Source organism: Acanthochromis polyacanthus, chromosome 1, assembly GCF_021347895.1.
Source record: "Acanthochromis polyacanthus isolate Apoly-LR-REF ecotype Palm Island chromosome 1, KAUST_Apoly_ChrSc, whole genome shotgun sequence".
NCBI classification, from domain to species: Eukaryota; Metazoa; Chordata; class Actinopteri; family Pomacentridae; genus Acanthochromis; species Acanthochromis polyacanthus.
This window is the reverse complement of record NC_067113.1, coordinates 26,890,353-26,913,790: the sequence shown is the minus strand read 5'-3', so window position 1 is coordinate 26,913,790 and position 23,438 is coordinate 26,890,353. Positions and strand designations below refer to the sequence as shown.

The following is a 23,438-nucleotide window of genomic DNA, read 5'->3' as shown; positions in this document are numbered from 1 at the left end:
CCACATGTAGTGTTTATATTGTAGTCCTATAATGTGTTTAAGCAGGAAATTAAAGAACAGTGCAAAACAGAGCAATAGCTTTGTTTGTTCGGTACTTTTCAAAATCACAACTAAAAAGTGCTTTAACATCAAAATGTGAATATGAACTTTCCTACAGTTTCAAAATAAAAAAATAAGAAAATAGAGATTAAATTTGTGGTTAGTAGCCCTCATCATCACATGAAACTGGAACTTCCTAAATATTTACTCTGTTAGCAGGCTGTATGTTGACTACTTGCTAGGGGCTATTTGCTTGTTGCTTAAGGAATAATGTTAAAGCAAAAAGAAGACAGCAAAAGAAGAAAGTAGTTTTGACTGAGAACATTTAACCTATACATTTTTAAATAAGTTATCTAATCCCAGATATGAACAAATCAAGTCATTGTTATTTATATAGAAAAAACTAGTGTCAACCAAAGTGCTTTTGAGGAGGGAAATAAGACTGAAAGATTGTTATAAATTTATCTAACAACTTTGAATTTTGAGGTTATGACTTCACCATATTGTTAATTACACAAATCTACCTGAATAAGGTTATATATATATATATATATATATATATATATATATATATATATATATATATATATATATATATATACATATATATATGTATATACATGTAACTGATGAACTTAAATAAAAAAGTTAAGACCCACAATATTGACTGTTTGCACAAATTTAACTGACTTTATAAAATAATAACATTAAAACCCTACAATATCACATAAAATACAACATTACCTTGTAATCTTAAATTGTAAGGTTAAGACCTTAAAATATTATTTTCTATATAAATGTGCTTGACAAAGTTACATATTAAGGTTACAAACTTTGAATGCTATATGTTACACAGATTTAAGCAACTAATTCAAATATAATACACCCTACAATAATTACCATTACGTATATTACGACTGCAACTCCTTAAAGGCAGGCCTCCTCGCAAGCACACAAGACAAAAATAATTAAAAAAAGGAAAAGACTAAATCCTCAGCTCTTCACTAAACACCTTTGCACTTGATAGACTGCAAAAAAAGACCACAATAACAACAAAAACAAACCTAAACAAAAAATTCCTATTATGTCCGTATTCCCCCGCTAGGCACCACGGTCGTATTATCACATTTGAACTTATTTTACGGCACTTATCCAGGTTATTTTCTCCTGACTAGCCCCTTGCTTGTGTTGTATCTACTCCCAGATGTACATCACTTTGGATAAAAGCGTGGGCTAAATTTTAGTTGTAGAAATGTACCAATGTTAAAGTTAAGCCCCTACAACCTTGTTTATTATACACATTAACGTGAGTAATTTAAATATTAAGCTTGCAACCCCTACAATATTAAATGTTCCACAACTTTGTATGACTAATTATAATATTAAGACTGGGACCAAGCTTTGTCTATACAGTCTTTGTCTCGGTGTGTTGTGCAGTCGCCACATTTCCGACAGCCTTTGAAGGCAGCGTCGGGGCTCGTATCGTGGCGAAGGGGGCGGGGCTATGCAAATGAGCGTCCGTTGGCTGAATAGATGCTCCGGCTGCGGTGAGCGGAGCGGGACACTTGCTGTTGAGAGAAGAGCCAGAGGAACGAAGAGAGAGTGGAAAGCCGCTCCGGACGAACACAACACATCACTTTCACTCGACCCACGACACCGCAACATGGCTTCAAAGTGCCCCAAGTGCGACAAGACGGTGTACTTCGGTAAGTGATGCCCCGTTAACGGACTCCGGGCTGTTTTGGGTTACTTTTTGGCTAGTGATGGTGAACCCGCTCGTTAGCCAAAACTCACTACTAACAGGGGGGGATCGATCTGTATTTGGGGGGGCAATTTCTTTCACTTTTATCGCAGTGTTTTAATGTTTGGATTAAGAAATGCTACGAATGACGCCTCACGAGTTAATTTTCATTCATAGATCATAAAATACGTTTTAGCTGATGTTAAAGTTGAAAGGTTTACACATTTTTGCTTAAAAACGCCCGTTTTTTGAATGGAGTTCTGAATGTAAACATAACATGTATTTGGGAGCAATATTCCAAGACAAATTAGTATAATACTGAAAATATTTTGTCCAGTATGTTCCAAGTAGCATGCCATACAGTGTAGCTCAATATTCCTTATGGATTTTCCCCCAGTGGTGGGTCAAAAGCCTTCCTACATTTCCCAAAGGAGGCATAAGCACAGTTCTCAGCATTCCTCAGATTAGGCTTTTTTAGGCTAAAAGTTGCTAGCAAAGTAAATGATTCACAGACACAAACTTTAGGAAACCCAAAAGCTTGAAAGCCAAAAGGGTCAGTGTAAACAAGACACTCAAAAGCAAATATTTCAAACAATGTTTACTTTTTATGACATAAAAAGCTTCTAACTTATGTGAGAGAAAACAAGCCCCATCTGCACTGTTTTCTCAAGACTGGATGAATGATTTATCTCATTTTGACAGTGATCTGTGCCGTTTTTTTTTTTCTAATTTGTTGTCTTTGGTAAACATCCAAAGCTTGGCAGTTGGCTTTGGAGGGTTGCTGATGGAGGCCCTTGCCAAGAGTGCAGAAAAGCCATATGCTGAGATTGCCCACTCACAGAAGAAGCACGGCAACATCATGCTGCGTCAGTGGGATGAAAACCTGTAAACACACACATCCCTTGCATCCTTGTAAACAAAGATGAGAAAACAAGACACCCACTCGAGCGAAGAGCTTTGACTCACACTCAGAGGAAGGCTGCAGCGTATATTTACTATAAGAGGTGTTTACACTGCAAGAAATGCACAGAGTTCGGTGCAAAGCAGTGGATTAAAGAGAGCTTAGATCTTGGAAATAAACAAAAATTTACATCTGAAGGCTGCACTTGATGTGCGCCCTGCTCGGTTTATTTTTAAAGCTACGTGCCGCCGCTGCTTCTGCTGTCCCGTTGAACCTTGAGTGATTCTCTGTTTGTGTTTGGCCGCATGCTGGGAACAAAAAACATGCCCGTTCTCTGGTCCCGATCTTTTCTCCACTTCACAGCACAAATCAGAGCTGTCATGGGGGTCAAAACCAATTATGTGAGTGGATGGAAGTCCTCTTACGTAACGGGAGTGTGGCAGTGAACGTTGCAGCTGCTGCTCATCCTATGGGTCCCGAGAGTCATTTGCATGGAATAATATCTGTACAAATGAGATTTATTTTTCTCCTCAATACAGATTGTTATGCCAGTCTGAGTATTTGCACCGTAGCCTTAATTCGCTGCAGCGGGTGAGTCACAGCTCCTCTGTGATGTATGTTATTTTTTTTATGTAACATGCTGAGATCCAGCCCGAGCGGAGTTATTTTTGGTTGGGGTGTGTCTCGTTGGGTGGAGAGCGCTCAGGGTTGATGATGATGATGAGGACAGCGGCGAACGGCTACTGGAAGGCAGCATATGTCAAATTAGCTGCCTTAGTCAAACCAGGGGAGGATGGAGAAACTGAAGGGAGGCACTAATGACAGTATTAAAGTCACTGCAAGGGAGGCTGTAGAAGCTGTGACAAGGCATGGGTGAGGTCAGGGAGGGCCTGTGCTGCTGCCTACAGCCCGAAGCATCAAATATGATGTCATGGATGAATTTTAGATATTGTATAATGAGTTCAGCAGCTCCACCTACACACACACCTTCTTTTTAGCCGCTCGACTCAACAAAAATGCAAGAAATCCCAGAGCTGAGGTGAACGTTAAGGTCTGCAGGACTGTTAAAGTCAGAAACCAGGCATGAACGGGAGTGTAAAGCTGGAAAAAAAATCCCCGTGCTTCAGATCTACACCAGGACATGTGTTATTGATAGAGAAAATTGTCTATTTCCCGTCTCTTTTTCTTCTCGCGGTGGTGGTTCTGGGTGTGCTATGTAGAGCGGTGATTGGCCCACCCTGCAGTTACCCACCTGGTCCTCCAGCTGGTCGCCCAATATTGGAGTTACAGTGTCGCACGCGAGCCATTTAGCACTTGACTCTCGCTATTAAGTGTGCAAAAAAATCCCCCAAAAAAGTTATTCGGTGAGCCACAGTCTTGGGTGGAAATTCCTTTGGTTTTGGGACATGTTTTTTGTTTTTCCATTCAGTGCTTTAATAGACAGCTGTTCTACACCGGCGACAGTTGAGTTTCACTCAGTTACAGCCTCTGCTTCTGAAGTTTCCGCAACTTCAAGCACAGATTTATTTTCAGAAGCCCAAATAAACAGTAGCAGAAAAAAGGAAATTCTATGCTGGTATTAAAAGAATGTGAACATCTCGAGGATTGTTGCTTTTTAATTGCAGGGTTGGCCGAATTCAACTTCCCAGTGTCCACACTGCGGCCTCGCATCTGTTAGTTCCTGTGGTACTGAGACGCTCGTAATACACCGGGGAATATTGGCTGACATGTGACCAGGCCCAGTGGAAATACACTGTTAGCGTGCAGAACACAGCACAGCATGGCTCACTAAATCTCCCAACACCAGACCCAAACTCAGCTGCGTGATCCAACTCTTGTGCATGACAAATGGGAGCAATGCATCTTTGTGCAGCTAAGTGAATAAATGAGAACTTAATGGGAACTAATGGTGCTCTGCTGCTGTGAGTTTCCTCTTTTCTCTCTCTCTTTCATTCAACAACTCTCTGGCTCTCTTTCCTCCTCTTCGGTCACTTGGTGATGCCTCAGGCCTTGAATTCCTCTAACCCCTGATTATTTTTTTCTTTTCTAAATGCAAGGACTGGCTGAAAAGGGGGTGAGATGGCTCGCCTTTATTTAAACCCAGAGTCTCAAAGTGCCTCATGCATTATAATGAGAAACGACATCTCTATTCACACAAGGCTCTTACTGTCTCTGTGCACGTTTGTCCTTCCAGCTAGACGGAATACCTTTCGTCCCGTCAGCCCGATGATAGGGACCGCCGCACTGTTTCCCACACACCTCTTCCTTTATCCCGCTTTTGCCCCAAAACATCCACACAATGCCCCCTTTTTTTTGGTCTCCCATCCCTCTTTTCTGTCAATGCTAGAGTACCCTGTTTTCCACTCGGCTGCCCAGTGGGCTGTGTGAATGTGCCTTGTCAGTTATATAACATCATTTCTTGAGTTGTTGCCTCCTGCTCAGTGCCATTGCATAACCCACCCGCTCCTGTGTTGCCACTCAATGAAGGTCCTTTTTTCTCTGCCTTTTTGAGGCACAAATATGATCCCCTAATGGAGATGGCATTAAGCTAGGTGCTGAAAGTCAGACGTCCCCTCCTCCCCAAACGCAGGTGATACCTTGAATCACTGTGACCTGTTACGTAACGGCACACAGGAACAAAGTGGCTTGTTCATCCAGAAGATTTAGACATTACACGCTACGGTTATTAGCGTTTGCATTATTCAGACCTTGTTTTTAGTATTAGTTATGGACTTTTTTGTTTTTTTAGCAGTAGCAATTCAATGTGTTTGCATTATATAAGCTCTCATGGTGACTGACCTCCCTGTGAGGGTTTAGATTCTTATTTATCCAGAGCATCAGGAGTGGAACTGTACAGCAATTTCAGTAGATAAAATTTGAGATATAATTAGATGAAAAGGTTGTGGTTGCCTGAGAAAAGCAGGTGCATTCAACGAGCAACAGAATCAGATCATGACATGCAGCTGGCTGAATGATACAGAAAAAATATCAAAGTGTGATTCTTTTTTTCCCCCTAACAGTGTGATTTGATTTGCGGTCTAATTTTTCAAAGTTATGCTCCAGCTCAGTACTCACTCTATGATAGATGTGAAGCATGTGATCTTGCCTTATCACATAAGATATCATCAAAAGCGCGACACACACATAAGGAATTCGGCATGAATTTATAAAATCAAACCCTGAGTCAGAAACATTACATAATGTCTGTCATTAACGGTCGCACTTCTGTAATAGCATGCTTCTGAATTGTGGTTACTGATTTGTAACTGTCTGATTTGCCAGTGAAGCTTAGCATAACAGAAATGTCACGTTTCCATCACATTATTCTATTTGAGTTTTGACCAGAGCTCTATTAATAGCTCTTTTCATATAATCTTCTGGTTCCCTCATTCCTCAGCCAAGGCGAGAGATGAGGCAGAGCTGTGGTTTTTCTGTTTGTTTTTGTTTGTCAGCAGGATTACGCACAAACTACCAGGCTGAATTTCATGAAAATTGTAAGATAGGGCATTGACCTTGGCAGATGCCTGCACTCTCCACATGGCTGTAGAGGTTTAATGGCACTCAGCGGGAGACTTAGTACCACCAACTGTTTAACAACTCTCACTGTTGTTGCATGGAAAGGTTTTAAGGCTGTCACTGAATCAGCATCTCGGACTTTTTAGAAGCTAGTAGTTCCTGCGTAATGTGGCCTGGTGCATGGCTGTTTTCTCATAGATTTCATCCATCCATAATCTATACACAGCTTAATCCTCATTAGGGCCGTGGGGGGGTGGAGTCTATCCCAGCTGCCTTAGTGTGAAGGCAGAGGACAGGTCCCCAGTTTATTGGAGGGCTACACAGACAGACAACCAAACACACTCACATTCACACCTACGGACAATTTAGAATCACCAATTAACCTCAGCCTGTTTTTGGACTGTGGGAGGAAGCCGGAGAACCCAGATAAAGCCCACACTGCACATGGAGTTTCATAGATTATTTTGAAGTTAGCCTTTTACAGTGAATAAAGTCAAAGTAGCCACATTTGCATATAATTGTCAAATAAATTTGTGTTGAATTTTTACATAAAAGAAAAATCAAAACCAAAAATGCAAATTGGGCTTGTTTACATTAACTGCTATGAAGTGAATAAACTAGGCTTGATACTTTTGTCATAAGATGGGGGTATAGGCTACGCTAGTCATGGGTGTTGAAAACAACGAACAAAAGTTTTAAAAAAACTCGAAGAAAGAATCAAACAAAAGTTTGTCCATCTACAGGAGGAAAATGGAGAGAAATCTTTGGAGATTGTCTTCATTCAGGAAAGTTGTGATCATGCTTTCATATCAGTTTATATTAGCCATATCTCATGTCATCTGGAGGCGAAGACAACAACAACAGCAAAGGAAACAGTCCATCAATCGTGTAAATTAAATGTTCACCACATAACTTATCTGAAAATGGTGTGTCCATGAACTCATTTCGAAAAAGCCAAAAACCATCTGAAGCTCACATAAAACTCTTTTGGGGAAGAGGCAGCATCAAATATCTAGGCTTACTCCCTTATGTCAATTTGTCCAGCTAGCTAGCTAGCTAGCATTAAATATACTCGTTTAATGCATTATTTAGAGTCATGGTATGCAGACAGCAGTAGCTACAGGTCAGACGAAACATGCTGCTTTCCAGACTTTTGATTTTGACAGATTACATCTAGCATTTCATTTGTGAACAGCTGTCAAACTTTCTAATAAAAAGTGTCAACTGGTAGATACATAGAAGATGAAAAGCCAGTACACGCATGCAGTTCAGTTGATGTGGCAGAAGACATTCATTAGTTCATTACTGCTGTTTAGTCTCACTGTGTCAGACCGTGTCTTCATCAGTCATCTTCTTCTTCTTTCCTGTAAAGCGATGGTTTGTTTGGGTGTGCTGAAACAGGAACACAAGTTTCTCTTCCTCTGTTGTATTTTAAGGAGTTTTGGCTCAAGGCGAGTTTCTTTCCCCATGTGGTCAAACACACGTGTCATTTTTAACGCTGCTCTTGGATACTCGAAGGCACCACGCTGTCATGTAGACGCGGTGAATTTTATTACGCCACTCTACAAGATTCAGATGATTTCACTCAGACCGCTACGTTTTCTGCCTCCGTCATATGATGCCTTCCCCCTCGAGGGCTCATTATCCAATTACCCCAGGCTGGATGTGAAGGTACAATCCCAGTGATAGTGAGAGGTCTGCTTCTCCTTTTGAAGATATGGTCCACTACTCTGTAAGCTAGTCATGCAGACTTGATCTTTTTGAAGCCGGTGGCTGGGACACAGTGTCCTGACTGGTTAGAGAGGAGATGCGGTGCAGGGTGAGCAGGCTGAGGGGTTCAGGGAGGGCGAACGAGCCGCTGAGACGGATTGTGGAGAGGGCGCTTTGCCCGCGGCTCCTCTGACCAGCGCAGACAGGATGCGAGTTAACTGCAGTCCATTTACGTCAGCTGGCAGGATTCACGAGGCCGGCCTCTTTTTATTCGCAGAGGGAGGAGGGAGAGAGCCCGAGGAGGAAACCTCGCCTCAGCTCAGGCGACAGAAGACCTCCAGAGTAAAGTTTTGCTACGGGGTTGCATCAGCCACAGGGAGAGACGGATCTGAGGACGTGTTTCCTAAAGGCTGTCAAGCGTGGGTTTGCACCGTCACAGAGAGAGCTGCATGCACACATTGACCCTGAACAAATCAATTCTCATGTTCAACACACCACCACTGGGTCAACTCACTGTCAGGTTACACAGATCCAGCAGAGAACGGTCTTTTAACGTTCTTTTTCTCATTGTCACTGTACAATCTTTCATTACTCTAACCACCGTTTGTTAACAGCACTTTATACAGTTACTGTACAGTAGTGCTGCAATCAGTTCAGCTCATTATTTTTTTCCAGAATTGCTCCTTTTATTATTTTTGTATGTCTGTAAATGTGGTTTCTGTAAGTTTTGGAAAATTTGATTAACTGAATTTGGGCTAAAGAAAATGATGGTGTACATTCTGACACTAATATTTAAATTGCTTTGGGAAATTCAATCAAGCTGTTATGGTAATCTTATTTCTGTAGAGGAAAGTACTTCAGCTTAGTGTCCAGTCCAGTTAAATGTGCTGTAAAATTAGAGTGACTTGACTTTACCTAATTGTCCAGTGAAAGCAATCCCCTCATCAAGAAGATGGTAAAGTTTAAGGTACTTTATCAAATTAAAATGCCATAATTCTCACCATATGTTTTTCTGAAGTGTGAATTTGTTAACAGTTATTATCCCATTCAGTTTTGTAACTGTTAAACTAGCCATATAAACATCCGTCAAAGTAAAACTAGATTAGCTCTATTTAGATTTTTTGTGTATAAAGTGTGCAGCCCTGTTACAGAGAAATGGATCATAAAGGGTCAGTTTTTTATTCAACTCCTGACATACATGAAATGCCCACTTTGCATCAAACAGGTCTTCCTGGTGTCTTAAACACTCTGTCAGCATTTATTTTACTAGTAACAGCTAAAGGGTGTTTAACTTTATCCATTACATAATATTCTGCAGTTTGCAGAGGGTAGGTTGCCCGTATTGCACAATCTCAGTAAAAACTTTAAGCTTAACATCGCTGCTGAGTCCAAAAACTGAAGACAGACCAATCCAAAAATAAAAGCTTACAGTCTTTTTTGCCTACATCCACTCCACAAATGGTCCACTTATGTCACACGTTCAATGTAGGCAAAGTGCTACTGTCCCGCTTGGTCATTTCAATCCCAATTTGTTATCAAAATCAACATGATGGTAACTAAAACCTGTTAGAAGTGTGTCAATCGAATCCTGTTTTTGCATTTTCAGTTCAGCACAATCTGACCCCGCCTCAGCAGACAATAAAAATACCACAAATAAACGAGTGTGTCGAAAGCTCAGCTTATCTGTCGGATGAAAACTCCTTCAAAGTCACTTCCCCTGGTGAGGTCGAATACCCCTGTGTGTCCGAATGAATGCCCATTGTCTTCTAGTTAAGTAAAAGGTCACAAGTCCTTGAGGGTGTTTGTACTCCAGAGAGTAAGAGGATGCAAAGAAGGAAACACAGGCTGCCTATTTTTTCCGCTCTTACATTTCTCAAGAGATATATTTGGTATTTTTTTTTCTTTTTTAACTAAATGTACCTTCCATGTTTGGGTCCTGTTTTTCCTTCGGGGGCCTCCAAGCAGTCAGTCAGGTGTGTGGTGTTTATTAGGACATGCAGTTACCACACTACTGTGACAAAAGCCAGAAAAACGAAACACCCGCGTGGACTCAGCTGTCACTGATGGATGAAGGGAAAGAGGACAGAGAGAGGGGGAGTGTGCATGTGTGTGTGTTTTGGTTTACGAGTGTGTTTCTGGACGGGTTTGTTGTAGGAAAAGCTGAACAGATGGGTCCACATTACCAGAGGGTGCAACAGAACGGAGCCCAGCCAGCCGTGATTCAGAGATATTTACAATAACACTGGTTACATCATGAACATTACGACACACCGGAGCTCCATTTAAACATGTTAATGAGCTCGTCATTTTAACCCAACTGTTGTCCTCATTTACGGGCACCAAAAAATGTTGTTTCCTCGTTTGAAAATTTGCAAAATTCCAATAATTCCTTAAAAGTTTCCCTTAAAAGTTTTATTTTTAAAAAAAATCTCCCAAATTTGGCAAGAAAATGCTTGTAAATATTTTTCAAAAAATGAGTAAAAATCATCCAAAAATATCTAAAGTGATTCCATATATATCAGTAAAACTTCTCATATTTTCATGAAGACCATTCACAGAAAAATCAACCAAAATCCAGCGAATTTCGCTGGATTTTGGTTGATTTTTCTGTGAATGGTCTTAAAGAAACATTTTTAACATTTCTTTTTTTTTTCCACCAAAAAATGTTCAGATATTTCCCAAAAATGTTGAAAATGTGGACATCAGAAGTTTCAATGTGAAAATATTTTTTTTCCCCCACATTTTCAAACTTTAAAACGGGTCAATTTTGACCCGCAGGGCGACACAAGGGTTAAAGTAGTTATAAACTGTAGCTTCTTAAACAGCACTGATGATTTCTATTTACCCTTGTGCTTCATTAAAGTGTGTCAAAGTCATGTAGCCTTCTCCTAAACATTCAGAATCGGCAGCCTCTGCGGCGGTTTCTGATTTTTATCTTGTTGTGGAGACGAGCTCGCAGTCACGGCCGAGTTGTCCTCCTCTTTGTCAAACGCATTAGATTTCCCCACGTTGCACCCTGATCGAATTATTGAGTGATAAGAGAGCACCCATATGAGATTTCAGAGGCCAACCCCTCCTCTTGGTGGACTTTCCTGCCGCGTTGCATGCTGGGAGTTCATCTGTGTAAATGTTGCTCATCGGTCTGTGCTTGTTTTTCTGTTTTGACTTGGAGGACTAATTTCCTCCCGACCCGGGGTCAGTCTCAGTCCGCCGGCGGCTCCAGTGTCTGGGTGCAGCTGCTCCGTCACTGTTGACAATCAGACAGCCGTAATTAAGTCATTTGGAGAAATGGGGCCTTAATGTTTTCCCTCTGAAGACTCCTCGTTAAAGTTGTGTTGCTTAATGTTCTGTCCAATTACAGTGTGTGTTCGTCGACCGTTTGCTCGCAGGTCTGCTCCCATGCCGCTCCCTTTGCAGGCCGAGGAACAAACTCCTAATGCAATCCGAAGCATGAGTGCATTTTGTAGCAGAACAAACAAGATAAATCAAATTATAAGCTGCTCGAAGTCCTCTGATGTTTGCAAGCCAGTCAGATACTCTTACCAGCTGAAACTCAATCACAGGAGTAATTCATTTTCAAAGATCTATTTAATGTCGCGTTGCTGTTTTTGCCTTCTGCATCAGACGTCTTATGACTCGAATTTCCCTGGAAAAAGTGAAACCCAATTAATGAGTGATGATGCTGTGACTGCTAATACATCCTGAGGGCAGATATCATGAATAATGTATCGTTGAAACAGCAGCAAAAGCTCATTTTTTTTCTAAATTAAACAGGGCCAAGTGAGTTAACGCTGCTTTCTCATCAGTTACTGTTACAGATGTTTGAAGTGCTGCGTTTTATTGTAGCCATGAAATGCTTCATGGTGGAACACAAGACTTTTTTACTACGTAGGGAAGTAAATGCACCCACATCACTTACTCAGCCTCGGTTTCATGCTGCTGCAAAGCTGGAGGTAGCAGTAACCACGTCAGCACCAAGTAAATTTTTCTGCACTTGAGCGTGTTTGGTAATTTCCCGACTTCCAAATCAACCTGGATGTGCAGAGTCGGGTGGAGTGCGGCGGCTGAGGTTGTGTCGGCGCGGCCGTTTCTGCACTCAGGTTTCTGTTTTTCTTGTCAAGTTTCTCTGAGTTTTGCCTCCTTTGCTAACAGCTAAACCAGCGAGGTGAGGAATCAGCAGGAGGCCGTCTCAGTGATTTATACCATATTGACAAAGCAATCAGAGCGACCGACCGCACACTGGAGAGCTTAGACCAGGAATTTACAAATTAAGTTAAGCGGCTTACGGTGATGCAGGTATCATATGGTTATGGTGACGACCTCTGTTCAGGACACTTTCTCCCGCAGCAGCATCATCTGTCAGACGGGATTTCATGCAAATCATGGTGTTTATTTTTATTTCACCTCTTTTAAGACGTAGGAATGGCATAATTATGTCAGTGTTGTGGTTTATTTAGACACTTTGGCAGCAAGGAAATCCAAATCGTCCGTCACAGGCTCACGTAGTTTAACATGACTTCCCAAGCAGCAAGCTCCACAGAATATACCAATACAGCTGCATTAAGTTGTAGTAACTCAAATAGTCTATACTTATCCCAAATATCTTCAGCTGTGTTAATCTATTTAGCAAAAGATCAATATTCTCCATTAAAACACAAAGACAATGATTAAAGGTATATCCATAACAATAATACATGTGTATTTTAGAACGAATACCATTTCTATCCAGATACATACCAACACACCTGAACATGCATATCACATGGCCATTCAATGCACATTTGGAAGCCGACATAAACATGAAGCAAGGGGTTAGTTTGTTGCTTAGTTGTAGAAATTACTACATAGAAAGAACAACAACAAGAAGAGCAAAAATGTCCTAAGCTGCTCAACTAATTCATTATCCATGTTGAATTATCCACAAGACACAAAATAACAATCAAAATGTGAACATGTCAAAGCAACCTGAAACAGAGTCAGCAGCGTTTCCTTAAATCTCCACTTTAGGGGCCCTAAAACAAGTAGTGTGGATGCTGGGTGTGAACTTAGCAGAGGTCATGCATTTTAAAATGACAACAAATAATGTAGCCTCGGCCAAAGTCTACCATTTTCACAAAGTGCCAGATTTATACCTGTGATCAGTCCCCAACCTCTTTCTGCAAACTCAAGCAAGTCAGGCAAAAGGTGAAGGTAGTATCAGCAACGTTAGCTTGGCGGTAGAAAAAAAAGCCCAGACAGTAGCGTTGCATCTCTTTACCTCAGACATGTTTGTTTACTGTTTGTCTTTTGATACCACTGGGATCGAGATAAGAATGGCTGTTAATACCAAGTGTCAATGCAGTAACACAGATCACATTTTAGTATGCAGACAGTACTTTCAGATAGAGTATCGCATGTTAATACTAGGTGTAAATGCGGTCCAGGTATCAGCCAGTCAGGCTTCAGCACCCTTTACCAAAACATATCATTCAGTCATTCCATCCACAGGCTACAGAAGCAATCTTTTATTGCTCCATATGCTGTATTTTAGTAGTTTATATCAGCTAAGATTAAAATTTTCCCAGGACATTGTGTCCCAGAGGTGGTAAGCCACCCACATCCTCAGATATCTCCTGTTATAATCACTGTAGTTAGAGTATTATGGGTTCAACAGCAGTGACACTCATTAAAATATGCAATTTACTGTGTGACAGAGTGGTATTTTCCCTGAAGGTTTTAGCGCACCTCCACTATTTAACACACCCGTGAAATACTGAAGCTACCTCAGTCTAGATATCTCTTAGAAGATTTACAGCAGAATCAGGAATGTCTGGTGAGATGTAGCGCCGCACCTCAGCAGGGATTTTCCTAAGTTTACATCAAATCACGGGGGAATCCTTTTTCACGTGCTCTTGAGTGTTGCAAATCTCACGTTGTCATGAGAGAAAACCGGCCTGGCTAAAAGGATTTGACACATCCTCACCCATGTTGACAGTGTAAATGAGAGTATGTGGAGACTTCCCTGCGAACAGGAGCCTGTTTGTTTGCTGCGTTTACCCTCACGTTGTCGCCGTAATGAGGTAGAGGAAGATGTGGCATTTCGTTTGCCTCATTTGTGCCCACATGGTTTCTATTCTGGGACGCTGTCTATCGGCACAGTCATTACATAAGTTTTATTTTTTTAATTTAGATTTTTTTTTTCCCTTCTTATTGGCACCCATGTACAGCATCAACCCAGATGCATATTTTGTTTGGCTTTATCGCAGCAGTCGCAGCTATATGAAAGATAATAAGGATTTAGGGTTGGCTGGAGCTGAGGGTATAAACATCTGGGCCAGATGCAGATCCCCTCTACCTCCCCCACTCTATAACTCCCACAACACGTAATAAAGACAGGCAGGCTCACCCCTCTTACAATAACAACGGCCCTTTAAAACAGGGAGCTGTTAAACAGTGGACAGTCACATCCAGAGAAATGAGGACATGCTGGTGAGAATCTGACGTCTGTTTCCATTCATTCGCTGACTTTTTAAATCTCTCTATAGGTGTGTCTGCATTCATGCATTAGTCAGTGACAGATAGACTCTATATACGCAGCGCTGAGGACACACTGGCGGGGTTCCCGTGGGCCATTTATGCAGTCTAATTTTACCACTGCACAGGTGTCAAGAGGTATATATGTATCCTCACATTTAAAGGGAAATAAATCACTGACACTCGGAGTCAGAGCAGACAGGGTAAGCCCTTACTGGTTCTATTCGTACTCTGTTTAAACATCACCTGAAGGTCTTGCACAGGTTTGTAAATATTCTCTAAAAGACACTAGAATAGGCTACACGTTCTTTTAAATGTACGAACAGGTTAAAAGATCTTTAAATGCCTGAAAGCTGAAGTGCTCAAACTGAGCTGAAAGCATTTGAAGTCAGTGGAATTGTTGAGAGTAAGAACTAAAAGATGAAAACAGTTGAACTGTCACCCGAGGAGCAAGAGTAAAGTAAAAGTAGCTTCAAATGTCTGTGAAATCGTAAATGATGAAAGTAGCTGAAATTTAAGTTGTAGCTGATGTTGAAGTACCAGAGAAAGCTGAATTGTTTAGTAAACTGAGGTGCTAAAAGAGTGTGAAGTGTGAGCAGAGTGCATAAACACATATATTCTATATGCACATTTTGAAGTATCACATTGCTAAAAGTTAATGGAAGGGGAAAATTTCGAAAAATCTGTTAATGCTCACTTCATGTTTTTTTATTACCTTTTCGAAAAAGATATGAACAGTTGACTCACTTGACTGATCAGCCATGTGCACTTGTTTTCTCCATTTTCTGACAGCATCAAACATGACCAATACCTGCTGACATGAAAAACTAATTACAACCTGCCCAATTGAAACAACTGTTGAAGATTTCTCTCTATGTTTATTTGCAGTCGGGCAAAATTTAGTCTGTTTCTGACAACACCATGCACCCTAGTTTATTTGCTCCAAAGCAGTTAATGGAAACAAGCCTCCCTCAATTATTGTAAAAGCATTTTTTCACTTTAAATTTGTTTGACGTTTATAAAGAAACATGATTATTGTGGCTATACTCACTGTAGATAGCCAACTTCAAAATTATGACCGGCTAGGTGCACCCGTCTCCATGGGTGGAAGACGATTTAATCAACACAGAACTTTCAGAAACAAAAATCATTACCTAGGCTATATTACATGTTAACTATCAGCAAATAAAAGTGTGACGCATCGCTCCAAAGCATTAATTTGAAACCAGCCTAATTCCCATTTTCTGATTTTAAATTTGTTTGCAACATTTCAGAAGTTTGCTGCAACTTCCACACAGCAGTTCTATGGAAAACCAGCTTGCGTAACCACTGAAATCAGGTTAACTGTCAGCCTTAGAGTGAAAAGCCAGTAGATGTCTTAAAAGCATTGGAGCTGTCAGTTGGATGGAACATAAAAGGTAGCCGCCTGCCATTCCAAACGTAGAGGTGAAAGCAGTGGAAGTGACAGCTGAAGGTCGAGGAGGAGAGCTTAAAACAGAGGAAACATCAGCAGAAATCTGAGCTGGAACAGCACTTGAACTGCTAATTAAAGTAGTTAAAGTGCCAGAGAGTGTTTAACTGTGTTTACACTGCTGATAGTTGAGGTTGGAGTGTAAATGCAGACAGCAGTTAAACAAATAAAACAAGACACATCAGTGATAGACATCCACAACATACTGATTCTGTTCATGCGTCTCCGTTTAACTCTAGTGGTGTCTGGAGGTTTTGCAGTGTTGCTTTGATTTAGAAGCAGATTGTTGATTTCCTTTGATTTATCGTCGGCTTTTTAATCAGAACAACGACATCTTTAAGAGTGAGTGAATGTTTCCGGCAGTTTGTTTTTATCCACCTCAGCATTCCTCTGCTTTTATGTATTAATAGGACCTCCTCCCCCTCTCCTCACCCTGCTCCCCCATCCTCAGCTATTGTCCAGGGCCTTGTTGTTGCCCATTTGTCACAGTGTTATAATCAACAGGAAGAGCTGACAGTGAAACTGATTGGAGAGTAAACAGAAATCTCAGCAGGGAGCGCTCTGATCTCCCCCAGCAGTCGTGAGAGAAATTTTCCACGTTATTCGCGGCATAATTTCTGTCACTCGCATCAAATCAGATTTAACTCGGTTTTCCAAAGAAGAAAGTTAATTTGATCAGATGTGCACAAGCATAAATAGGCAGAAGAAGAAAGGGGAAAAAAATCAGAGAATAGACAGAGCCCATACAAAGCAGTGCATTGTCTTGCTGTGATGTGTGCTCTCACTCTATTATCTCCTGGCTTCTTCCAAAGTACCAATTTCTCCTCAATAAGGAAGCCTGTGTGGAGCCTGTTTGGATTTGTTAGCCGTTGATCACGCAAGGCTGGCCTTCTGTGACGCTTGTTTTTGTCAAGTTATGTGATAACGAGCCTGAAATTTGTGTCGATTTGGAGAAGTTTGGGTGCATCCGTGTATTGTAGACCGGGAAAAACTGCTTTCTCTTAATGAAATTGCTCACTTATAATTAGAAAAATGTTAGATTTTTAATCAAATAAGCTATCAGGATCATATTATCGTTTGCTTTTCTCTCTTTTTCTTGACAAAATGTGTCAGTGAGGCATTTTTGTTTGGATTTCCAGCCTCTGAAATCTCTCAAATATCTGAATGAATTTGCTCTCTGACACAGGAATTTGACGGCACGTCTGCAAGGGCGGAAGAGAGGAAGAACAGGAGGAAACAATCGTCTTTATGTCTGCGTACATGCCGGTTGTGTGTTGCGCTCACGTTTGTGTGTGTTTTTGTGTTAAGGTATGTAGGAAACAGACTCCCGTATCCGGCTATTTGTGCCCTGCCTCGATAAGAGAAGGTGTTTCCTCTGCTGCCTGCACGACTCCTCAGGGCCCATTGTATGGAAGCAGTGGTGATTTATTATTGGAAAGTGTGTAATAAGGGTGCCTCGTTCGACTGGAGGGGCGGTCGGTCTGGGAGAAAACGGGGACGGAAATGGGGTTAAAGGGGCCGACTGCAGCAGGATGGGTATACTGTAAGCCGGGGGGTGGGGTGGGTGTTTGTGTGTGTTCGGAGGGGTAACACAAAGGATCTGGGTTAGATGTGGGAACCCCCCACTGCTCCAGCTGCTGCACTGGGACTCACGCCACTGTCTGTCCGTCCCATAATGACATCATCACGGCATCCTGTGTGGCACAAAACAATCCCTCAGTTGGCGTGGCGACAGGATTTTCATCAGGGCACAGTAATACAGTACAAGGTAATCGTTATTGCGGAGAGTGAGGCAATGAGGGGACGTCATTCCCCTCGGCGGTGGCTGATTGAACGGCACATTATAGCGCGTACAAAGCGAATTGATGCAGAAAATAATGGCTGTTGTTCAGAGTAATCTATAAATGTGGCTTTTTGTGAATGTTTGCATTCATCCTGCTGTTCTTTTTTCTCTGTCTTTTGTCTCTCGTGTGCAGCTGAAAAGGTGTCGTCGCTGGGGAAGGACTGGCACAAACTGTGTCTCAAATGCGACCGCTGCAACAAGCTTCTGAATGCTGGAGGCCACGCTGAGGTCAGGAGCAGTGCAATGAAACTTTCTACTCATCTTCTCTAGTTCTCAACAGTTTTTTTATTCATCTTTCTATTTGTTTTCAGTGAACTGACATTCAAAAACCCAAAGAAACTCCTGCTATATCACAGTAAAGTGACAGTTTTTTGACACAGACTGGCTGAAATAAGAAGCATTTTTTGCAAACTGTGGGGTTATGATTGTGAAACTGGCTTGTAAGCAGATCAACAAAGTGAAAAACACATAAATGCCACTCATAATTATGTTTTATTCTCACTTTTTTGTATTCTTTGCATTTACTAGACCACTTTATATCTTTTGGGCCATCGTGAAATTCAAATAATGAAATTTAGTATCTTTAACAGAACTGGCTGCACTAAATAAATGCAGCCTAGAACGCAACTTCCTGTATTGACTGCACAGTTATTGACTGGTTTTTGAATATTTACGTCAGGGCTGCACTATGCTGGGGGAAAATGACAGTGTTATCTGAGATAACTGGGGGAAGAATACAGCATTTTTCACAAAATGACTTAAATAACTCAATTCACTGTCAAATTGAATAATTGAATTTACATTAAAACTATGAAATGTGGGTTTTTCCCTGCAGGACAGTGATATTGACCTACTGAGGCCTTTCATTGCGGCACTTGTATTCACTCAATTGTGCACTTCAAAGCACTAGAACTAAAAACATCTTCCTAATAGCTTCGGAATTAAATTACAGGACTTCACTCTGTTCTTGCTAGTTCTGCTTTAGTTAGTTGTGTTGTTTTCTGCAGCAAATATCAATACAATTGAGTTGTTCATTCAGGGTCAAAGGTCTACAACCCCAGAGCTGTAGTTCCTCTGCAGTTCATTGACTGTTATTGTGAAATCTAACAAAAGGAACCCAGTGCTGCCTGGTTATGTATTGACTTGCTGTGAGAAATTCACAGTTAAGTAGATGTTTTGGCCTTTTGAACCTCAAGTATTCGCACTGTCTCTTGGGTATAACTTTGGGAAATGATAGATGGTGGGTAGGTTAAAAATCTCATGACATTTAGGGTTTTTTTTTCTAAGTTTATTTCACAGATGGTGTGAATGTTGTTCAGGAAATTGCTGAGTGCACAGCCTTTTCCTGCCTTGTTTAGTGTGTCTGGTTGCGTCTGTCAATACGTGTCGTCCTCGTGGGAATTTTAACCCCTTGGCCCTGCAGGATGAGTTTGCTTTCAGATCCTTCCTCTCTGTCTTACATAATCGCACTGCAGGAACACAGCTCAACATGGGTTTCTCCTACTGTGCACTGCTCACTATCTGCTCCCTTCCCTTTGGGGATTTTCTTATCTTGCCCTTTTTATTTTCCCTTTCATGACCCCTGCCAACAATTCAATTTCACCCTCTGTACATGGCTGAATATCACACACACTCACTCCCGCTCTTTTCTCCACTGAAGGAGGACGTGATCTCAGCCTCTTTGTACACAAAAGCAAGTTCCCTGCAGACCCCAGAGGATGCCGCTGTGCCGTTTAATCTCCGCATGATTACAGTAAAGTAGTGACACAATCTCTCTGAAGCCTGCGCTCTCTCGGCCCACCTTCCTTTTCTCCCCCTCAGTTTTCACTCTCGCTCTCTTTCTCTCTGCGGACGGCATCCAAATCCCGCTTCGGGCTGCAGCGCCATGCCACGAGCCTGACTTTAGTCGGAAAAAACTCGACGCTTGATCATCGTCATGGAAACAGAAGGAGGCTGAGAGACATGTCGTAAGAAAAAAAAATGTAAAGGGACTGTGTTTGATGTCATCTCGAGGCTGGTATGCGGAGGGTTGTGAACCTCGGAGCAGCACTGTCTGCTTCTTTAAAAGGAGTCAGGGGGACGGGATGAAGCCCAGTGTGGCCTCGTGTCTGTGGGCTAAAGGAGGGCAGCAGCTCCCTGAGGCTGGTGGCACAGAGCCACGAGGTGACAGGTCTCCACCGCTGACTCTCAAAGATCACAGCTGTATTTACCACTGCACAGCTTCACAACTCCCTGACTCAGTTTGTCTCATCACCACACACAGCTGAAACATCTATAAATGCTAATGGTTGTGAAACTGTTAATGTTCAAATCTAAATATTTGTTTTGGTCTTTGGTCCATTTCCACAAAATAATAAACTTGCTTGTAGCTTCCAAAGTCAAGAATCCACTTCATGAAGTTCAATTTCTAAATCCATTACAAAATCATAAAAACTGTGCTCCTTCCTGCCTCTGAGCATTTTATTGAACTATTTCTTAGTATGAAACGTGATCTAGTTGCTTTACGGTGTCTCTGTGGTTGACAGTGGGAACAGAAACTGCCGGTGGCTAATGCAGAATGACATCTGTGGTTGAAGACTTGTCAAAGAGTAAACAGTTTTTTAGAAAAAAGAAGAAAGAAACAAACAGGACTGTATAACCTACAGCTTACTCCTCGTCTCCATAGCAACATCACATTAACGGGAACTTAATGTTCAAACATTAAAATGATCACATTAATTATAAATAGAAATAAGAAAAACAACGCAGGCTTCCACTGACCTGGCAAACTCCATCTACTAATGAAGACTGTGAGATGTGGTTAAAAGCTCTGCAAAAACAAAAAAGCTACTAAGTGGAACTTGTGTAAAATGTCTTCATACAAGTAGTCAGAAAAAATAGGTTTTGTGTATTTATTTGCCACTTTAATGCTCTTTTGGCTCTAGTAATACATGGAATATGGCTCAGAAGATGGAGAGCCCACAGTGCGAGCTGAACTGATGGAGCAGGTCCCTAAACATTGCCATGTTTTAGCACGAGAGTCGGCCCAAATTCCCCGCTGCTTTCTCAAGATACTTAGTACCAATTGTTGTCCGGTATCTTACTGATCCAAATAACCAGGTGCGGAAGACGAGTCAGGCAGCGCTGCTTGTTCTGTTGGAGCAGGGCCTTATTTCTAAAGCTGATATGGAGACCAAAGTTTGTCCAGTTTTGCTCGACCTTACGGAACCCAGCAGTGATGATGACTACAAAATCTGTTCATCCATGTATTGAAATTGTTTTAAAGCAATATGATGAGTAAAATAGATTTATTGTTGGTATTAGTTATATTACTATTATTCATGATAATCCAATGTTTTTTTTAATTACAGATAAGGAGACAATGCAAATATCTACCATTCAATATTCAGTCTAAACTCTGTTGGTCCTTCATATGTAAACATTGCTCCTCATCCCACTTTAATCATAGTTTTTTTTTAAATTAAATTAAGGAAATCTGGTCGAAACAAGAGCAAGGAAAGTTGTCTGTTTACTACATCAAAAATCTATTTGTTTTTCTGACCCAGAAATTGGAAATAAAAAGTAATCACTCAAGTTTCTGAATTTGTATGTAGAAAATATAGTATATTTAACCTCCCAGAGAAGGTTTTATGCAATCATGAGTGAATTATTTCATACTGCTACTCAAATACACACAGCTACAAACCTAAATAAAAGGGTTTTTTCTATATTATTTTTAATAATAATGTTAATACATTCCATTTTTATTTGTGAGTAATTGAATTTGTATTGAATTTGTATTTTTGATTTAAAGCCTGAGAGTATTGGTGTCAAGCCAGACTGATCAGGTCGAATCTGACGTGTCACAAGAGCTTTTCACACATACTAGTGTAACAATGAAAGTCCTGAGTCCTGTTTGATAGTTTTAAAATTGATCTAAACTGATTCAGCAGAGCCATAGATCTTTGCTTTTTTATTCCGAGCTCCTTCATTCTCTCCGTCCCGATCAAAGCTTCCCATTGAAAATTTTGGTTAGACATTGGAATTATACCAGCAGCACCTGGAGTTACGAATCTTGGAGTTGCTAGCTTCATGCAGGTGATAATGAATAGTGAGAGGTCTCACTTCCTTCTAGTCTTCTACTCCAACCAACACAGATCATTTCATCCAAAGCAATTTATCTGCCTTTTATAGAACCTTTTCACACATGCAGCAGTACTACACAACTACTGCCTGTAAACAGACTTTGATAGGAAATACCACACACTTTCACTTCTTCTTCTTGTTATACAATCTGAACAGGAAAAACTATCCAGCCTGTATCCATCAACTGTGACAAGGGAATAGATCGCAAACCAGAAAGGTCGAGAACCAGCAAAGCAGCTAAATGCATGGACTAAATGAGGCCATCTTTGAATAGCATAACCTACTGGAATGTTTTACAACATATAGCGACTCCTCCATAAATAAAGGAAGAAAAAATAAATGAATCCACCTTCATTCTTGTGAGTCACGCAGCATCTTTGGTAGTGAGTAGTGGTTGAAGCAGTGAGATGAGGATGAGGAAAGTCAGGAAAGAAAATGAAGAATAGATGGAGCTGAGAGATTTAAATTTCAGGATGTGGGTGGTTAACTTCTGGGAACAGAGTGGGCTGAACTGAGATGGATAATCCATTTTTAGGGTTCTTTTGCCTCTTGACGACTCACATCCGCAGCGATACTATGCGGCCGACTGTTAGCACGAAACTTGTGACAGTGAAGCCCTCTGTGCCACGGCCTGAGAAAGTCATCACTGCCTAGTCACAGCCTGCCGTCGGCGGCCAAAACTTCACCGATCTCATAAATGTCCAACAGGAAGCGTTAAAGGAGTGTGTGGCTGCTTTAACAGTAGCTGATCCTGTCACGGTAAATGCATTATTAAAGGTGAGAGAACAATCCTTTTTTTTTCCCTTGCTGCACTGTCTTCTGAGGAAAAAGGAGCTCAAGTGGCCAAATCAGAGGGGATTGTGGGTAGTTTGGGCCTTGTTTAACGCCAGGTTTACCACCCAGGGCTTGGCACCTGGCCCGCTCCATTTGCTTGATTCTTCTCATCTATGGGCATCAGGATCTGGACCAGTGGCCACCCTGGCTCTCAGCCCTGATCCCCTACCCGAGGTGATCACATGCTCCTGCGATGACCGCCACGTTCCCAGCATGCACCAGCGACAAGCCATCTATGTCTTGGACTGGGCTGGGGTGTTTTTTTTTTCCTCCCTTTCAGTGGAAACATGGGCAGTCACGCATGTGCAGACACGTAGCTCGCATTGAAGTGTGGCGCTGAATTCATCAACAGAGACCTGTTCCTTGGATACAGCCGCCGTCATTATTATGTGTTAAAGCGCCCTGTGACAATGACATCATCATTAGGCAGCCATGAGACGGGAAAAAAAAAGAGATGTCTCCATTTTTGGACACTCCATCTCTTCTTCTTCTTCCCACAACACATAAGACCGACTATGTGAGAAAAATGTGTGAAAAATACGATTTGCCATTTGCGTCAGTGGGGTTTTGTGCCCTTATTCGCCTGTTGAATCCGTTTATTTAGTTTATATTTCATGGTGTTATTCTGTCTCCCCCACAGCACGATGGAAGGCCCTACTGCCACAAACCGTGCTATGCTGCCCTCTTTGGGCCAAAAGGTAAAGTGCAAGTAATTCCACTCATTCTTATTGTTTAATACTGCATA

General features: G+C 41.4%; 1 protein-coding gene across 2 annotated transcripts in view; it reads left to right on the top strand.

The window, feature by feature from the left end:
- The first annotated feature begins 1,555 nt into the window (after positions 1-1,555).
- Positions 1,556-23,438, top strand: part of crip2 (cysteine-rich protein 2) — a 28,481-nt gene continuing 6,598 nt past the window's right edge. Inside the window, exons 1-3 of one of the 2 annotated variants that reach the window (XM_022199169.2) lie at positions 1,556-1,745; positions 17,868-17,962; positions 23,334-23,391. In XM_022199169.2, coding sequence (XP_022054861.2) covers positions 1,703-1,745; positions 17,868-17,962; positions 23,334-23,391 — 196 coding nt within the window. In that variant the 5' untranslated portion in view covers positions 1,556-1,702. The remainder of the gene's footprint in view (positions 1,746-17,867; positions 17,963-23,333; positions 23,392-23,438) is intronic. The other variant, XM_022199177.2, reaches the window with a different exon arrangement.